General features: G+C 43.5%; 1 protein-coding gene across 1 annotated transcript in view; it reads left to right on the plus strand.

Annotated features, from left to right (window-relative positions):
- Window positions 1-19,933, plus strand: part of TTN (titin) — a 241,668-nt gene that overhangs the window by 34,827 nt on the left and 186,908 nt on the right. The window contains 4 exon segments of the mRNA XM_026852428.1: window positions 2,932-2,988; window positions 14,347-16,878; window positions 17,576-17,854; window positions 18,951-19,514. Of these exon segments, the coding sequence (XP_026708229.1) occupies window positions 2,932-2,988; window positions 14,347-16,878; window positions 17,576-17,854; window positions 18,951-19,514 (3,432 nt within the window).

A 19,933-nucleotide genomic window follows, 5' to 3' on the forward strand; every position in this document is an offset into this window, starting at 1 on the left:
CCCCCCCCCCCCCCCCAAAAAAAAAAAAAAAAAAAAAAAAAGAAAAGAAAAAGAAAATACCTCCTTAAAAAGTTCCATAAGTTTCCAATACTAAAACGGACAACTTCAGTGAAAGAAGAGACAAGCATCAACTGTATATCAACTGCATGACTAGCTTAGGCGTCACTTGTCATTCATATATGTGAATGCATAATCTTTTTGTCAAGAAAGTAGTGCATCTGGCATGCTGAGTTTTCAAATGAAGATCACTCATTTTCATCCTCCATGCTGTTTGATTTTGTTCAGAGCATGGTCCAGTAAAGTTCTTTAGATACTAATATTGTTATTTTTGTTACTTGATTACACAGTGCAAGCCCTAGATAGGCAAAGTTCTGGGAAAGATGTAAAAGAATCTATCCGGTCACAGGCTATATCAGAACTTCATGTTGCTCCTCTCACGAAGAAGAACATTAAAACTTTCCAAACAGAATTTAAGTCAGTGCAACAACCATCACAGGATTTGGGTGTACAGGTTTTTGAAAGCTTATCAGAAAGTTTGACCATGAAGGCTACATCAGTTGAAGAAATGGAAGCCATGCACAAAACAGTTCTTTCCCAAACATCTCAGAGCACCAGGATCTTTATGACCACTGCTCAGGAAATGAAAGATGTTCCTCCAAAGTTTCTCTTGCAGCTCAGAGACCTAACTGTGAAATGTGGTGACACTGCTCAGTTCATATGTGCCTTAGAAAATGAATTCTTCTCTGAGTTTCTTTGGGCCCATGAAGGTAAAAGGATAGAAGTGTCTGAAAAAGTGAAGATATCACAAAATGGATGTGTCCTACTGCTCACAATCCTAAATACCCAGCTGACAGATCAAGGACTGTACAGTTGTACTGTATATAATGATTACGGAGGGACAACAACTGCTGCAATACTAACAGTCAAAGGTGGTTATCTGACTTTTAACAGTTATGAATTAGCTTATGCAATTTCATTGTCATTGCCTACAGCTTACTCATATTTCCTTTATTATCAGCATTTCATTGAGAAAGCTCTAGTAATAATGCTTTGGTTTTTTTCCTCCACATTTATGGCTCTATTCATAAGTGACGTGCAGTACTGGGAAGCTGATATTGTAACTTCACGCCTCTTCCCAACAAGTCATAGATGTCTGAGGTTTTTTATTCCTCATATCCTTCATGATATGCAGTGAGATGTAAAGCAAAAGAGGCTGATAGGAATTTCTGCATTTTGAGAATTCCTGAAGCCGGACTTTAAGGAAGATAAAAAAGCAGTGTTGAACTAGGTAACTGGTCATTTCAAACTCTCTGTGAGTCCAACTTGTTTCCAATAAATCCAAGGTTCTGAATCCATTGTTGACAGTATAGGTCAATGTACTTAATAGGATTAATTGGTGCAAGTTGTGTAATACTGCACTAATGAATTGTCTTCTACCCTTCATTCTCCCTGAGATATAAGTACTTATTTTGCTAAGACTTCTTACATTTCATCCTGATATTAGTGTCTTAAAATGTTAGTAGTGTTACCACTAGTGAAGACCCAAAAATGTATTATCACCACACTAGAGAGGTGATAGTATTTCTGCTGAGCTCAAAAGAATCAAGAGCAGAAAAGTAAGATGAATAATTTGGCTCTTACTTATTGAAGTCTCTTTCTTTACTTGTGAGCCGTGCAAAGTGCTTCAGATACTCTTCCACTACTACTTTTTAAATTGAGGCTCTAAGTTAAAAGCAAAGTTGTGCTTCTGTCAGGCATTACAGAGCAAGTCTTGGTCCCATGAAGGTCCCATAGGCTTAACTGGTACCTAGAATTAGCCCATCACGAATAGAGCTCTTAAATGTGTAATCACTCATGTTTAATAGCATTGTAAAACTAATATGCTGGATATTCTTTCAATACTAATTCTTGGAATTTTCCACCTAAGTATACGGATATTTTTAATTCCTGCAAAACATCTGACCTAATCCTTTTCCTAACTTTATTCTTGCCTAGCAAAAGAAGCACAAGCCAAAGCAGTAACAAAAATTACCCTTGAATCAGACACTAAAAGCTTTAAAGCAGCCAAAGATTGTCAGTTTAAAGCATCTGAAGTTAAGCAAGACTCTTCCAAGAAAACCTCGAGCTTGTTTATATCTACATCCCAAAGACCATATGAAGCTGAGAAGCAAAAAAACAGAGTCTACTATCCTGATGTTGTGCCATGTGAAGACATCACAGAAACTGATGCTGAAGCACCAGAGTTTCTTGAAACTCTGCCTTCAGTAACCACTGTAAAAGAAGGAGATGATGTGTTACTCTTTTGTATAATGAAAGGTGTGCCTACACCTTGCGTGGTCTGGCTGTGCAATCAGATAATAGTTGAGGAGTCTGCATTGTGTTCCTTAAAACATGATGGGCCACTGTGCAGTTTAAGACTGTTGAAAGTCGGTCAGAACCACAAGGGTATATACAAGTGCAGAATAGTTAATCCTGCAGGACAAGCCGAGTGCAGCACCCATCTGAGAGTGACAGGTTGGCAACTGCATGTTCATTCCAAGTATCAATTCCTCATGCATAGCATCTTTGCATTCCAGTACATTCATACCCTGAGAGATGATAAAGAACAAGAAGCATCTCATTAGCCTGTGGATTGTTTACTGTTTTCTTCAGGGATTTAAGGCATGATAAAGGCATGTTACAATAGACATTTTCCCCTACCCTGCATAAAATAAAGCAAATTTTATAGAAAAGTGTATATTGCAAACAAGTTTGAAAGCATTTGATTAGTGTGTTCTCAAATTACCAAGTGTTTGAATTGTTTGGCATGCATTTATGTATATGTATGTGTGAATTTCTGTATATTTGCGAAAGAGATTGAGATTGGATGTTTTTACTACATAAATCATTGATTGGCATACTAGCTCAAAAATCTTTCTCTTTTTATTCTAGCTCCTGAAAAAATTATTCATGAGAAACTAGAGGAAGAGATTGAAATGGAAGTGAAAGGTACAGTCACCAATGATGTTCCACTGAATAATTAGTACCAGTAATTAGTAATATTGTGAAAAGCTTTCATCAGCTTACATGTAGTGTCTGATGGGGAAAGGAAGACACACTTTAAAGCATATTGGAACATGTTGCATGTTTGTTTTGATATGCAAAGGGTTACCTGCATTATAAGGTTATTTAAGTTTTAAAATGTGTTTAAAACTTCAAATTTATGATTATGCAGCCATATACTTAACTTTTACTTCATGCTTTGCAGCTGTTCACAGAGCTTTTATTTGTTCCATTTCCTTTTGAATGCATGGAATAGTTTACTTCATAAGGAAGTTATATAAATCTTAATCATATTATTTTTAAGCAAGTCAGCAACCTAACATTAATGAGTTCAATGGACACTACTGGATGGATGGATGAAGTATACTAGAAAGCATTTGTTGTTTAGGATATGTGAAAGCTACACATTCCCATTGATTCCTTCCACTTTTTTTACATACATTAATTCATCATTATACATCTCTTACCCTGGCTTGCAGATAGCATACATGGTTCATGTTGCTTGCTTTTTTCCTGTGCATAACACTGTGAAGTTAGTGGCTGTATTAGTTCGAATAAACGCCTTCTCATTTCATGTTAGCTAATTACTTACTTTTTAAAAAATATCTTTCAAAATATTTTTTTTTCTCAATTGTTTGAACATTTAATCTACAAACAGAGGTGTCAGAAAGGGCGTTTATTCTACTGTCTGCAAGTCAGGTAAGATTTTCTTCTTTGCCACCCAAAGAAACACAGCTTTTCCAGGCAGCAAAAACATACACGCAGAAGAACATGTTATTTTGAAATTCATTTTTGCTTGTTCAAGAAGAAATTTCCACAGTCTGAAGAAAGAACAGACAACGAACGATTTTCGTGTCAATCTTTAAAACAGAGCAAGGCATTGCGTTTATTCGAACAAATATGGTGAGTGAATTACTTTTTTTTTTTTCTGGGTGTGTGATGAAATCTGTTGCATGCCCATTTTTTATTTCAATACATTGTGATTTCTTTTTTTCAATCAGATGGCAGGCAGAGTGTGGCATGTTGTAACCCAGTCTCCTTCTCTTGCAGAACAGCACAGCAAGGCGAACCTTGAGGAACCTGGGACAGTGACAATGCTGACTTGCTCCCAGAACCGTAAACCCACCTTCACGCAGGGCCTCAAGTGTAGGTCTGTCTTGGAGGGGAACCCTGCACTCTTCCAGTGCAAGCTGGTGGCATGCCCGGCACCCCACATGTCCTGGTTTCACAACAACCGTCCGGTCCACCAGGACTGCCGCAAGGTGATCCGCACTGAGAGTGAGGAGCACATGCACCATGCCAGCCTGGAGGTGCGGGATGTGCGGGAGCACGATGCTGGCAGCTACCGGGTATTTGCCATTAACAGTGAGGGCTCAGCTGAGTCCACTGCCTCATTGCTGGTGGCACGCAGTAGGGAGGAGCAGGGCTTGGGTTTTGCAGGGAAAGCGGAGTGGATGCAGGAGAGCTGGGAGTGCCTGCTGCAGCAGCGGTGGGAGGACCGGCTGCGGGTGGTGCTCCGCTGCACTGGTTCACCCTTTGACAAGGGACAGGAGGCAGAGCAGTTGCTTGGGAATCTCTCCCCAGCCCGAGGCACGGTACGAACCATTCGTTTCCAGAGGCTGCCCCTGGTGGGCCCTCACCGTCCAGGGCTGGCATGTGGTAGGGAGCACAGTGGCCAAGTAGTGGATGCTGAAGAACTGCTGGATGAGGAGATCCGTTGGAAGCTGCAGCGGCTGCGCGAGGCAAAGAGGGCAGTGCTGAAAAAGAAGCAGGAATCCCTCATGTCCATGCCCCAGGGGGGCCCTCTGGGGAAGCCCAATCCACCTGAGGCAGCTGCTAGGATGGATGGCTCAGAGCCCCTTGCGGTACAGGTAGAGAAGGGGTACTTTGGGTCCAAGGCTGCAGGAGAGAGATGGCAGATGCCAGGTGGGCTCCTGGAGGCCTGCCCACCCCTCTTTGTCCAGGAGGTCAAGCCTCAGGAGGCTGTTGAGGGGCAAAGATGCACGTTCTCCTGCCTCTTCCATGGCCGCCCACAGCCCACAGTCACTTGGTACAACAATGACAAGCCTGTGGGACGCATCCGGGGCACTGCTGTTCACACCACAGAGTGCCGGTCTACACTGACCTTCCCATCCCTGCTCCCACAGCATGGTGGCACCATCACCTGCGTCATCTTCAACCCACTGGGCACAGTCAGCACTTCAGCTGCACTCCACGTGAGGCGGCAGATGCCAGCCTATGAGGCCATGAAGAAAGAGGTGGAAGAGGAAGGGAAGAAAGAGGAGGGGGAGGAGGAGGAAGAGGAGAAGGTGAAGGAGAAAGAAGAAGGAGAAGAAGAGAAAGTGGAAGAGGAGGAAGAAGTCAGCCTGGCCTTCGCAACAGTGCAGGGACTGCCAAGTGTAGCTCAAGACTCAGACTTGCTCTCATTGCCTGTGGAAATCAAAATCACTGCACCCACTCCAACACCAGAACAAGACACAGAGATGAGGGAGACTATACGGCCCTCTCCAAATCGGGCTGCTCCCACCATAAAACACAAGTTCAAATTTTCATTTGATGTGGGAAATGACCCACCCCAAATTGTGGTAGAAGCCCCAGCACACATTCATTGCCATGAGGGGGAGGCAGTGGTGCTGGAGTGTGCTGTGTCTGGGCAGCCTCCTCCAGCTGTGGTCTGGTCCCTGAATGGCCAGAACCTCTCTGCCAGTGAGAGGCTGAGGTTTGAAGAAGGCAAGAATGGCGTGTACCGCTTACACATCCAAGGGGTCTCTGTTGCAGATGCTGGGCTGTATTGTTGTGTGGCCAAGAATGTGGCTGGAACAGCACAGACTGCTTCTGAGCTGACAGTGCAGCCCAGCGCACCCAAGTTGTACATCAAGGATGGAGGCACTGAGGAACTGCCTGCCATGGACCATGTTCTGCATCTCCAAGGCCTCAGCACACTTGGGAAGGATGAAGAAGAACAGATCACATTCTCCAAGGAGGAGGAAGCCCACCTATCCTGGTCACCAAGGCTGTCTCCACCTCTTGGTGAGCAGTTGGAAGAGGAATGTGAGAAAACTCCGGACTTCAGGGAAAGTGAGATGGAGGAAACAATGGTGCTGGATATCATGGAAGTTTATGCTAGGCAAGAAACGGGTTATAGAGAAGAAAGTGTGAGGGATACAGATGGAATTTCTGAGACAAGAGAGCAGAGGGGAAAAGCTGTCTCTGAGGAACATAGTTTTGTAATTGATGCCACTGAGCTGCACCCCAACATGTCCAGGGAAGAGCATGAACTGGTGGCCAAGGACTCAGGTCACTTTTCAGAGGAGCTGGAGGCTGAAGGAGGCAAGGTGCTACCACATACAGATACTCTGTCCTGGGACATCTTAAAGTCACCATTTATGGAAGTGAAAGGGCAAACACATGCCTCTGAGCAGTCTGCCCTGGCAAAGGAGTGTGAGGATTCACAATTTTTCATTCCTGTATCACCCATGGTGCAAAAGGGGAGTGATGTTTACATGGAGGAGAGCGATGGCTCTGCCTGGAAGGCAATGGCTCTTGATGTGCCCCTTGTAGAAGAGCCAAGTGTGCCCCACCTGCAGGACAACATTGCAAGTATACCCAAACAGGATCAATTTGGCTTTTATGACTTCTGTATTGAGGAGCAGCAGGAGGAACAGGCCAAAGAGCAAGAGAGATCAGCTGATATTCAACAGGACATCGAGGTTGATGATAACCTTTGTAAAGAAGAAATTATTGATGCTAGGGATGTTGTACACTGGGAAGTGCACAGTGATGGACAAATGCTGCAAGAAATGGAGTCTGATGCAGGCAACTCTTCTGTGGATCTAATCTTCACTCCTCCTGGCATAGAAAATGCAGGTCAGGATTTTACTGAGGAAGTTGAGGTTCACCTAGAAGAAGTACATTTGAAAGAGCAGCTGTTGCCATCTGAGACTGATGAGACCAATATCACATTTGATCTGAAGAAGTTTGTGGAGTCTTTCCCAGCTGCAGAGACAGTGGACACCGAACAGGCACAAACCCCCACAGCTCTGGAGAGTGTGGAGGTAGGAGTGGCTGGGCTCATCTCCCCTGTGCACCAACAGGATGTGCTTGTGGAAGAGATGCCTCTAAATGAGGAGCTGCATCAGAGCTACATGATGCAGCAGGAGGAAGTCGCTGCCCAGAATGAGGCACGGTCAAGAGAAATCAGAAGGGTTGATTTGCAAATCTCTAAGGGGGCCCTTGGCAGCACCATGATATCTGCTGAAGAGGGATCTTCGGCTGAAGAAATTAATGAATCAGAGGTAAATGTCTGGGGAAAGGACTCACTTGAGGGACAAATTCATGGTTTTCTGGTGGAGTCCACAGAAAATTTCCAAAGAGGAGTGCAGGAAACACATGTGTGGGAGAGTGTGGAACTACTGGACACCACAGACTCCCATAGTGACAGCTTCATCATTGACTTGAAAAAAGCTGCACGTGAAAAGAAACCCCAGGCTGGGCATCAGGCTGAGGAGAAAGAAGGTTCTGGGATAGAAAAGGTCATTGAGACACAAATGAGCAGCTCTACCTGTGAGATAGCAAACACACATTCCCCTGAGCAGCTGCTCAGGGACACCCAACAGGAACCAAACACAACCAAGGGCTTCTCTTTTGGGCAACTCTTACGTGGTTTAATAATGGATGATCCTGTGGCACAGAGGGAGCAAAGGGAGGAGTCTTGGGGCAAGAAGAAGACTCCTATGGAGGAAGCTTCTGAGAATAGCCCGGATGGAGAAGGACTGTGGGATGAAATTTCTGCAGATCCAGAGCCCAGTGTTGTTCAGGCCTCAGAGCTGGAGCCTGACTTATCCCTGGCCAAGTATTTAAGGTCAACTGGGAGGCAGGAAACTCCAGATCTCAAAGAGACAGTTCAGAAGGAGCAGCTAGAGACCATCACTTCACTGGAAGTGGAGGAGGTTACCTTCAGTATGGTTTACGACTATTACAACAACCAACAGGAACTCACCAGGCCCTTCTCTCCTGAGTCAGAAATGTCTATAGAGCTGGAGAGCAGGAGCGGAGAGGAGTCACCTGATTCAGACCACTTCTACACACCGCCCTCTTCAGTGGAGATCTTTGAAACTGCTTCATCAGCATCCTACCACACACCAATCAGTACACCTGAGCGCTACTCCACACCATCTGAGGGCTCAGGGTACGGCACACCGCCTGAGCGCTACTCCACACCATCTGAGGGCTCAGGGTACATCACACCACCCGAGCGCTACTCCACACCATCTGAGGGCTCAGGGTACAGCACACCACCCGAGCACTACTCCACACCATCTGAGGGCTCAGGATACATCACACCACCCGAGCGCTACTCCACACCCTCTGAGGGCTCAGGACACAGCACACCACCCGAGCGCTACTCCACACCATCCGAGGGTTCAAAATGCAACACACCCTCAGAGCGCTACTTCACACCCTTCGAGAGACCCTGCTCTGCATCAGGGGACAGCACACCACCAGAACGCTACCAGACACCCACTGGAGAATATAAGGATGCCCTGACCATGCTTCCCCTCTGTGAGAGAAGGCAGCAGCCTCCAGACCAGCTACAGGCTGAGGTGTATAGGACCCCCTGTGAAGCCCTGGAGCCATCAGGCAGGGACATGCCACCTGCATTCCTCAAGGCATTGAGCAGGAGGCGGCTGTATGAGGGTAGTACACTGAGCTTTGTGGCTGAGGTGGTGGGTGTGCCCAAGCCAGGGGTGAAGTGGTATCATAATAAATCTCTGTTGGAGCTGGGTGAGAGAGTGCGGATAGAGAAGGATGGGGACAAATGTGTGCTGGAGATCACTAATGTCCAGAAAGCTGATGGAGGACAGTATCTGTGCCATGCAGTGAACATTGTCGGGGAAGCTAAAAGTATTGCTCAGGTGGAAGTTTTGTCTGAAGATGGGCAGTCACTAGCACTGCCCCCCCCTGTCACCCACCAGCATGTTATACACTTTGACCTGGAGCAAAACACATCTTCAAGGTCACCTTCACCACAGGAAATCCTCCTGGAAGTGGAACTGGATGAAAATGAAGTGAAGGAGTTTGAGAAGCAGATCAAAATCATAACCAGTCCTGAGTTTAGCCCAGATAAGAAGAGCATGGTGGTTTCCCTGGATGTCCTTCCACTTGCCTTGCTGGAGCAAGCTGCAGGCTTGACCACAGAGGAGAATGAAGATGTAAAAATAGATTTCCAAGTAACTGAAATGCCTCCCCGCTTTGCCGTGCCTTTTGCAGATGTCAAGGTGACAGAAGGCTTGGAGGCAGTGTTTGAGTGTGTGGTAACAGGTACTCCTGTCCCAGTAGTGCAGTGGTTCAGAGGCAACACCTGTGTGACACCTGCCACAGGGAAGTATGTTGTGAGTCAGAAGGAGGGTCTTCACAGTCTGAAGGTCCAAAATGTAAGTCCTTTGGATGGTGGCTCGTATCAATGTCGGGCGATCAATAGGCTGGGAGAAGCAATGTGCAAAGGCTCTCTTGTCGTCTTGGCTCAGCAGGGAGCAAGTGCTAAGGCAAGCAGTTGCGGCCAGTGTACCACACAAGCAGTTGAGACAGTTGCGGCCAGTGTACCACACAAGCCCCAGAAGTGTGATTTGCTTTTGAGTAAGACTGTGAGCCCAGGTGACCAGTCAGAAATAGAGCTGGAGTTTGAGTTCAAGCCGCGCATAGATGACTCACAGAAAGCGATCCAACTGCGTGCGGTGACTCAGAAAGAGCAAGAAGTGGAAGGGGAGAAGTGTGTCAACATTAGTTTTGATGTGTTTGCAGAGCCGTCGCAAGAGGAACGGGTTGAATTTAGGGCAGAGGACTCGGAGAGCTGCAGCTTTGAGTTCCAGGTCACAGAAGCCCCACCCAAATTTTTGAGGCTCATTTCTGACTATAGTACATTCGTAGGTGCCTCAGCATGCTTCCATTGTCTTGTGACTGGTTCCCCCCACCCAAGTATCCACTGGTACAAGGATGGGGTGTTGTTGGAAGGGGACAGGTACTGTGTGCAGGAAGAGCAAGGGGGTTCTCACAGCCTTACTATTGAAGACTTGATGCAAAGTGACAGTGGGCAGTACAAATGTATAGCTACTAACAGGGCAGGAACTGCTGAGACTTGTGCTGTGTTAACATTATACTAAATTTCCATAATTAATTTTAGAGTATATTTTGAAACACTAAATTTTTCTATGCTGTTCAGTGCAGGTAAAAATGCAGCACTTATTTTAGGGGCATTGTTTTTCATCCCTTTAGGGATGAAAACCAGTCTATGTGGGCATATTTCTGTCTCTCTTAAACTTGCCTTTGTTGGGGAATTTAAGTGAGATTTAATCTGTGCATAGGTTTTGTGCACACTTTTCTGCATTGAGGTATATTTCAGGCTCCTTCCAAAGTCCTTACTCATTCTTGTAATGATATTTTAATTGACATTTATGTAGGACTAATTTTTCATATAGTGTACATATTCCTGTATGTCTACATCAGTGCAATCATTATTGTTTTGTTGTGTAGGCTAGAAATCACCTGAAAACATAGAAAACACCTTTTTCTTGTAACCTAAATGTTTAGTTTGGATATAGTTCTGAGAAATAACTCCTTAAATTGGTATTCCCCCTTCTCACAATGTTGTGTCAGAACATGTGAGTCTCACTAGTTGAAATCCTGTGTTTACAGTTTCCATTACTGCAAAATTCTTAGCTCCATGGGCCTCATTCTACTGACTCATGGAATTAAATGACTTTTTTTTTTTTTTTTTTTTTTTTAAGTCAAGGGAATTATATAGTTGTAAAGAAAAGCAACACAATGGGAAGAAAATGAAAGTTTTGCATTAGTAGAGGCTGGACAGGATTTTTTTCTCTATTACCAAGTAATAAACATGAAAACATATTTTGTACTGTATCTTTAGAAGTCAAAGGGAGAGGAAAGGGAGCATAATAAATTAATGATGTAACTGTAAATTGATGAAAATAATTTTGGTTTTCCCCGTATTCCAATGTAATTCCTAAAAAATACATGGTAGTAACACAGTGTGATATTTTTATGCATTATTCTTTTTTCATATTAGAAACAAATCTCTACATATTCCTTTTTTTTTTTTTTTTTTAAATTAGTAACAGTTAAGTGTGCTATGTGTCAAGATGACCAGAAATAAGCAGAATACATTCAATAGTTACCTGTGGCATTTTCTCAGCAGATTTTTACATTAGTTTTCTCAATGTGAGTATATATTTTTGTATGTAAAATAATGCTAATATTTAGGAGGAGGAATCAGCAGTAGCTGACATAATTAAATCAGAACTAAATCTATCTGACCTAAATGATAAAATGATTAAGAAAACATGTTAAAAATATGAAAGTTATTGATTAATGTTTATCAGAAGTTAAACTACTCTCTAATGCATATGCCAGCTTTCCAGTTACCTATATGCCAAGTCGAAACCTTGAGTTCAACAACCCTAAGCAAAAATTATTTTTACTTTCACTACGTGTTCATGAGGTTCTTCCAGTTATTTACAAATTTCTGTCAGTTGCCTTGCAAACTGCCTTAAGGAGCATGGTGATTTTAAGCATAAAAGAACTATTCCTAGAGTACATTCAGTTATGTTCATGCATGTTCTTATTTCTGAGTTTGATGTGTCCTCACACTGAGGCCAGCATGCCTCAAAAAACTCAATAATCTTTTAAAACTACCCTGGGATTGTAATTTTTGATCAAAAGGTTCACTTTGATTGCATTGCCCAATACAAAATTAAAATCAGGACTGGCAAGTTCTAATGACCCAGTACATGGGAGAAATGACTGCAGTGGTTAAGCTATTAACAGTGTGTCATTTCAGTTTCTTCTCAGTCATGACCCCATAAGATTTGTATATTGTTAAAAGGCAGTGATAATTGTGATTTCTCATAGGTAATAGTGGTAGGAAAGAGAAGCGTGAGTGTCTGACCCAATACTGAGCTGGAAAAGATTTGCTTCATGATGTGTCCTGAATCCATTTCTTGCGTAGATGTGTAGCACTGATTCATTGAACAGCAGAGTACCCTAGGGAAGTTGGCATGAATTGTCTGATGTTATATGTCAGCTGTGGCATGAGGGGTCTTTTAGGTCCAAAGCCAAAGGGGTCAGAGGTCCTTTGGTTAGGTCCTAAGCAATTATGATGTGGGTTTAATTTGCACATAAATGAACTGAAAATTTTAGTAGAAACAGGCCCATAACTTGTTTTTGAAGCCATAAGCCAAACAGGTCCAAGGTCATGTTCACATCTGGAATATATGGCCAAGCCTCTTTATCTCTACCTGTGTAGTCGTGTTAGTGATTTATGTAAGTTTAAAAGTCTTGTTTTAAGTTTCATACATTAGCCAGGAGAACTGGAGAGACAAAGTCTCACCTAAGCTACAATGATTTAAATCTGGAGTAATTCTAGTTTAGAATAAATTTACTCTGGGGCAAGTGGTATAGCTTGGAGCCATGATTGACCATGTCTCTTCAAAATTTTGTGCTTTCATAGGAATTACAAAACTCACAATTTCATTGTCAGGTTTAACATTGTCTTCATTTCTACAAACCTTAAATCTTAAAACAGGATGAGTTATGTTTGTTTGTCATCAATGTGTATTGAATGTTAACATGTATGGTTAATTTGTGAAATAAATATGTAAATGATTTAAGTTTGTTGCTTCTTGTACTTTATTCTTTTCACAGACAGAGCTAAAGTATGAAAAAGTATCTGGATAGTTTTCCTGTCGTAAATATCCAGGAACATACAAAATGCATTAATTTTTGCCACACTCCTATATATAAAGCATTCTTGTGTGTTAGCATATGTTTCATTCCTCAATTTTTATACGTTATTATGGGCCCAGTTCTGCCACCCAGTCTCAAATTCACTAGCACTTTTTATTTCTGGGGAAACTGCCCTACTGTTTTAACGAGACTGGTAGGTAATACTGAAGGACTGGTGTAATTTTTTTTTAACCTAAGCATCTCTCCCGGGCGGTTAACCACTGTATGCACTGTGCTATGCTATGTGTATTATGGTGTTTGTGACCAGATTAATAATTGCTAAAAACAGTGAGAAAGAATTGGGTATGGCATATTCTGTTGTTCTTCACAGTTGTTACTGGAGTGCAGCAAAAATTATCTCACAATGTTTGGGAATTTAAGGCATTGTAATCGAGAAACTTATCAAGGTTCACCGTTATAGTGCCTGGAGACATTTATCCAATCACACTTGTTTTATTCTTTTTAACAACTCTCATATCTTTCCAGTGTCAAATACTGTGGGCCTTAACTGAGCAAACATGACTCAGTGAGGACAACAGGGTTTGATTTACAAAAGTTTTCTTTGTGCCGTGATTTTCATAGATGGCTTGTTCCATTTCTGTAAGTCTCAGATTTCCCTGATGTGTCAAGCATCTGCAGAGAATGACATGTTCTTGACATCTTCTTTCTGTCATTTTGGAATCACCATTAGAACAAAGTGGTCCAACACATAAATGTCTAAATTCACAAAGGGAAGAAAAAGAAAAATCCTTAAAGTGCTCTGTCCTCTTGTTCTCTGGTATTGTGGGAGTTTAAATATGCAGCATTTTGACAGGGAGGAGTTTAAAAGCAGATATCTAAATCAATGACACTAAATCAAGGGTACAAAGTAATGATTTTAGTAATAATGGTGTTGTAAGCATAAGGGTCTAAAGACAAAAACAGAACAAAGCTGATAAGGGAGAGGTAATATCTTAGTGTGTTAGACAAAATTTAGAGTTGAAAGAGATGAACTAACTGCACCAGAAGAAAGGTTGGTGCACTGAAAAGTTTGTGTTATTTTTTCAATCCTAATTCTGGCATTCTGCTTTTTCTTCGTGTTTTGAGTTAAACCAGGGTCTTGGCACTGCTCCATTGTACTTGTTTGTATGAATGTACATACAAATATGTATGGCACATACCACTTCAATTATATCTGTGAAATACACCAATGTTGCTTGCCCATTACTTGTACCGTACACCCTGGGGGTATGCTTAACCCATACTGTGATGTCAGGTCTAGAGACACCCATGTTGATCCAGATGGGAAGTTCATAAGTAACCTGACAGCACAGCATGTCTCTTGCTGGTTTTGTCAGGTGTGTATTTGACAGCAAGAGGAATTTGTGTTGTTAACTGCTGTACAGTAAAAATATATCTGGAGAAAACCTCCAGATATACAAAAATAGTTTCACTGACACTGTTTATGGCTATCAAAAGTGTGCTTTTAAACATTGTAGTAAAACTAAACAATTTTTTTCCATACAGACATTGCTAGCTCTCTTATTGTGTCTTCTGAGGAAGGAAGAAGTGAAGGCTACAGCAGCGGCTTTCAGTTGCCTGATAGAGAGAAAACACTTGAATTTGAACCTGAAAAACCAGTTTATTCCAGCAATGCAAAGATGAAAATGGAGGAGGGGGGCAAAGCCCCTTTTTTCCTCAAACGGGTCTCAGATGTTGAAGTCTGGCAGGGAGATGTAGCTAGGCTTTCTGTTACTGTTACTGGCAGCCCCACACCCAAAATCCATTGGTTTTTCAACAGGATGAAGCTGACCCCATCCACAGACTGTAAGTTAGTGTTTGCTGGCAATGACCACAGCCTCATCCTCCCATATGCAGGTGTGCAGAATGAGGGCGAGTACAGGTGCGTGGCCAGCAATGTACATGGTGAGATCACATGCAGTGCCCACCTCCACGTGCGGCAGCGGATACCAGGGGTCCCTTACTTTGCCAGGGAGCCAGACAGTGTGAGGTGTGCTCCAGGCTTTACTGCAGTCTTTGAATACACCGTGGCTGGGGAGCCATGTCCAGATGTGCAATGGTTCAAGGGGACTGAGCAGCTCTTCTCTGATGCACGGCGTTCTGTTGCTCACCATCCTGACGGCACGGGCTCCCTGACAGTGTGGGAATGCATGGAAGAGGACACTGGGCTCTACATGTGCAGGGCAGTGAGCACCCTGGGTGAAGCCACATGCTCTGCTGAGCTCCTTGTGCTGCCCGAGGAGCATGCTGTGTGCAGGCAGAATCCAGTCTTGCAACACTCTGCTGTGGCAGAGGACCAAAGCCCCTTTTCCTATGAGGAGGCTGTTGAGCTTCCTGCCATGGAAGGAGCACTCAGCCTTGAGGCCATGAGGGAGTCCCCAGCTCTCGTTCAGCTTCAGACAAGTCAGGTGGAGCATGTGCTGCGCAGAGAGGACATCTTGCCTGGCCTGCCACCAGCCTGCCTGGCTGCACAGAGTGTCGAAGAGATGCTAGCTCAGGTGGCCACAACACATGAGAGCAGCAGGCTTCTGGCAGAGCCACTGCAAACTCTCCCTGATGGCCCCCAGGGTGTGGTGCCTGCAGCAGCAATGGAGACACAACTGCCGGGCTGTCTTGGGATTGTAGCTGCACAGATACTCTTGCCCAAAGAGGAAGTCATCCCCAAGGCAGCCGAGCAAATGGCTACTCTGAAGACAGAGACTTCCCAAGCCCTTCTACAGGTGTCAAGCAGCACCGACAGTTGTGCCATAGATGGTGACCACATCCAGGTCCTTGAGGGCTTACAGGCAATGCAAAGTGAGCTGAAGGCTGAACCCAGATTTCCTTCTGAACTGGCTATCACTGGGGGCCAAGCTGTGCCCCTGGAGCACATTTCTTCCCTGAAAGCAGCAGAGGAAGATTTTGCTGCAAGAATTTGTGAGGGACAGGCTGTGAGATTTCCATTGCTGCTAGAAGAAAACCAGCCCCTAGAGGAGGAACATGTCATCAACCTTGCCAGCCCACTTAGGCAGTATCCAAGGGCAGGGAGACAACCCCATGAAAAAATGTACAGTCACCAACTTCAGCCAAGCCAAGTCCTCAACAAGGAGAGCCAGCTCACTGCTCAGTTTCCCAAGAGCTACAACTTAGACATAAAGTCTCAAGCTAGAAATGCACTGAAAGCTGCAGTGGTAAGTGAGCAAAACCTCTTGTTTTCAGAATGGTTGGCTGATAAAGAAAACATTGAAGTGCAGACAATAAACATCACCAAGGAACAAAACCACACCCTATGCACCTATGTTGTGACCACAGGAGGACTCAGTCCCACAGAAATCTCAGTCTCCTTGGGAGAAGTCAGCATTCAGACAGTTGACCAGAAAACAGTCTTGAAGGAGGCTTTCTGTTCTCTTATTTGTGAAGAAAAACATCTCTTGACAGGTGAAAAATCCAAAGCATTGCCTGTCCATCCCAGTCCACTTCTCTCAGGAGAATCCTGTGATGAAGCCTCTAAACTGGAGCCCCAGCAGGCTGAAAGAACTATAGAGGCAGAAATACCCCTGGAGCAGCCTTTATCTGCACAAATAATCAACACTGTGACCAGGCATGGTCAAATCAAGGATGTGGGCGCAGCTGCAGCCACTGCTGATGTAGCCTCCACAGGTGTTCCCATTGAGACACCCACAGAAATACTGAAAAGGAAGGAGAATAGGGAAGAAATGTGTGAGGAAGAGGAAAGAGAGAGTCTGGAAGAGTTAGAAGATGAGCTGGGCAAAGAGGGTTGTCCCATCATACACACCAAACTGGTCAACACTGTTGTGGAGGAAGGGGAGAGTGTCAGTCTGGTGTCTGTCATAACAAATGCCAGAGAGGTGAACTGGTACTTTGAGGGTAAACTGGTGTCTTCAGGTGGCAAATTCAAGTGTTTGCAAGATCAGGACACATACATGCTAGTAATAAGCAAAGCGTGTGAGGAGATTCACCAAGGAGAGTACACCTGTGTGGCACTGAATCAAGGTGGAAAAAGAGCAACAGCAGCAAAACTCACAGTTGTTAAAAGAGGTTGGATTATGGGGAGAAAATTCTGCCTTTCTACTACACTGCTCTACTAATGAAATTGCCCTACTATGTGGCTGTAACTCTGGATACAGATACAGTATTAATGCCATCACGCCACTAATCACAGGGCCACATTTCTTTCTGGATTTATGGGCTCCTTTTACCACATTGCAAAGTCTTTCCCTTCCCTCACCCCACTCTTTGGTCAAGAACTTGGTTGCTTCCTGTTCTCATGATACAAGCATGGTCAGGACAAAATGTATCTCAATCACAACCACTTCTCCCATTGTTGCCTGTGAAGTGGACCTGCTCTTCTCACTTTTCTTACTGCTGCACCTTCTCTCTTTAAAATCACTGCACAGTTTCAGCCCAGTTTATCATTCACACTGTAACACACCATAATTTCTCATAGTGCCCAGATAGTGTGGTATCGCATTGTTATTCTGCATCGCTATTGCACATTGTTTTTCCAGTATCATCACTGTGTTTCCTGATGTCATTATGCACTGTAACACGTTCTGTCCACTGAGCCTGGTACTGCTTTCGTTTCTTACAGGTATTTTTTTTCTTTTACAGTCACTTTATGTGGATTGCAAATAAACCACTTTTTTTTTTTTTTTTTTTCAGTCAGTCACTTCATTGTTTCTTTTCAAAATGTCAGCAGTCAGGGCTTTATGTTACTCTCTGCTTCTGATTTCAGTTGCACCAATCCTGAGGAGAAGGCTCGAATCTCTAGAGGTGGCTGTAAATCATGTGGCCAAGTTTACCTGTGAAGTAGAGACTGCTCCCAATGTCAGATTCCAGTGGTACAAAGCTGGCCGAGAGATATATGATGGGGACAAATACTCCATTCGCACCTCCAACTACTTCTCCACATTGGAGATCCCGAGGCCACAGGTTGTTGACTGTGGAGAGTATAGCTGCAAGGCTTCCAACCAGCATGGCAGTGTAAGCTCTACAGCCCTTTTAACAGTAACTGGTAAGTACAGACTTCCAAGCACTTCTCTGTGAAATATCTTGGTATATTGCAATGCTTTCACTGCTATACTTACAAATGTTTATGTTAGGGCTCTTGATTGCCGTTGTTATACATAATCCCCACCTAATTTTGACAGGCACAAGCATAGAGAAGGATTAATTTTTGAAAATGCTGCTTTTAGTTGCTTTCTGTACCTAAAAAAGGGAATCAGTGTGAAATTTTGGAAGGGAAGAAAGAAGAGGGAAAGAGTGGGAAGAACTAGATCATCAACAGAATGGGATTGCTTTGTGAATATATTCTTGAAGAAGATTTAACTTCCAGACAACAAGAAAACATACACTTCTAAATCTGATTTCTTTCGTGTAATAAGCACTGTGTGATTATCCTAGCACCCTATGTTTATGCTGCAGCTATACTTGGTGAGGCAGGCTATGCAGCTACACGTACCTGAACATCTGTGTGATGTGGCCAGAGGGAAACTCTGTGTGACTGGGGAAATAGATCTTAAACAATCAAAAGAGGTTTTAAAGCTGTTTCAATAGCTGTTTCAATTTGCAAACTTTTTTTGTCTATTGAGAGCTATACCTTTCTCCTTTTTAATTTTTTTTTTTTTTCTTAAAGAAACCCAACTTTGGGGCTTTTAGTATATGATTATTTTTTTCCTCTAACTTTTCTCTCTGTGAGAGGAGTCTTTATGTGGTCTTTGATAAATGCCAGATGCTAGAGACTAAAGAAAGATGCACAAACTGTGAAACGCATGCTAACTTGTCCATCTTGAGGGAATAGTGCACAAACACATCAGTCTTGGCAGAAAAAGTTCTGTCTTTTGGTTTATTTCCCTTTATTTTGTACATTGCTGCAGACATTCAAAATGCCTTCAAGTTCTGGAGCAATACACAGACCCCAGAAGTACAAAACCAAAAGCCAAAATTCATCATCTTTAACACCTCTTATCTCCTTTACTGCTGGCTTCTCTTGCTTAAGAGCGTTCAGTGACAAACTGGCCTCTCTTGCTCTCTGTCCCTGGCAAATGTGGAGAAAGAGCATAAGCTCTGGTCCTCACCTCTGGATAACATTGAACCCCTTTGTTTTGCAGAAGCGCTTCCACCAACTTTTCTTACCAGACCTGAATCTATCACTACTTTTGTGGGCAAAAGTGCCAAGTTCCTGTGTACTGTTTCGGGGACTCCAGTCATCGACGTCGCCTGGCAGAAGGATGGCACAACCATTTCACCTTCAGACCACCATAAGATCTCCAAAGTAGAAAATAAACATATGTTAGAAATTTCCTGTCTCACCACCAGTGACAGAGGGGTTTACACTTGCAAAGCTTCCAACAAGTTTGGGGCTGACATTTGCCAGGCTGAAATGGTCATTATAGACAAGCCCCACTTCATTAAAGTTTTGCAGTCAGTGCAGTCAGCAGTCAATAAAAAAATACATCTTGAATGTCAGGTAGATGAAGACAGGAAAGTAACAGTAGGGTGGACAAAGGATGGAAACAAAATCCCTCCAGGCAAAGATTATAAAATTTACTTTGAAGACAAAATAGCCTCGCTTGAAATTCCTCTGGCTAAGCTCAAGGATTCAGGCCATTATGTGTGCACTGCCTCAAATGAGGCAGGAAGCAGCTCCTCTTCTGCCAGCATCACAGTCAGAGGTAAGTTAGTCCTACACTCCCTTTACTTTTGCTCTTCTTGGGTCCCCCATTTCTTCTTTTGCAGGCAAAAAACTTCTCTGGGCTGACATCATGCTGTGAATTCTACTCAGACCTGCCATCAGGTCTATTCACCTCTTGCTCATTTCCCCTGATGCCTTCCAGTGCACTGTGTGTGGTTTCAATATTGCTTTCACGAGACAGATCCAAGAATTGCTCCTGTATGCAGAGGAGAGATGAACGAAGAGGGCAAGAAGAAAGCACAGGAACTGCAGCTCAGCAAAGATTATGCTGATCTTTTTTGAAATCATGTTTTGTTCTTGCACTAGAAACCAATCTTTCAAAGCTTTGGATTTCAGCCTTCTTTCCTTTTTTCCTTTCCTTTTCCTCTTCCCTCCCACCCCCCCCCCCTTAGGTCAGTG

Source organism: Athene cunicularia (assembly GCF_003259725.1).
Source record: "Athene cunicularia isolate RWA chromosome 7 unlocalized genomic scaffold, athCun1 chr7_part1, whole genome shotgun sequence".
Taxonomy (NCBI): Eukaryota; Metazoa; Chordata; class Aves; order Strigiformes; family Strigidae; genus Athene; species Athene cunicularia.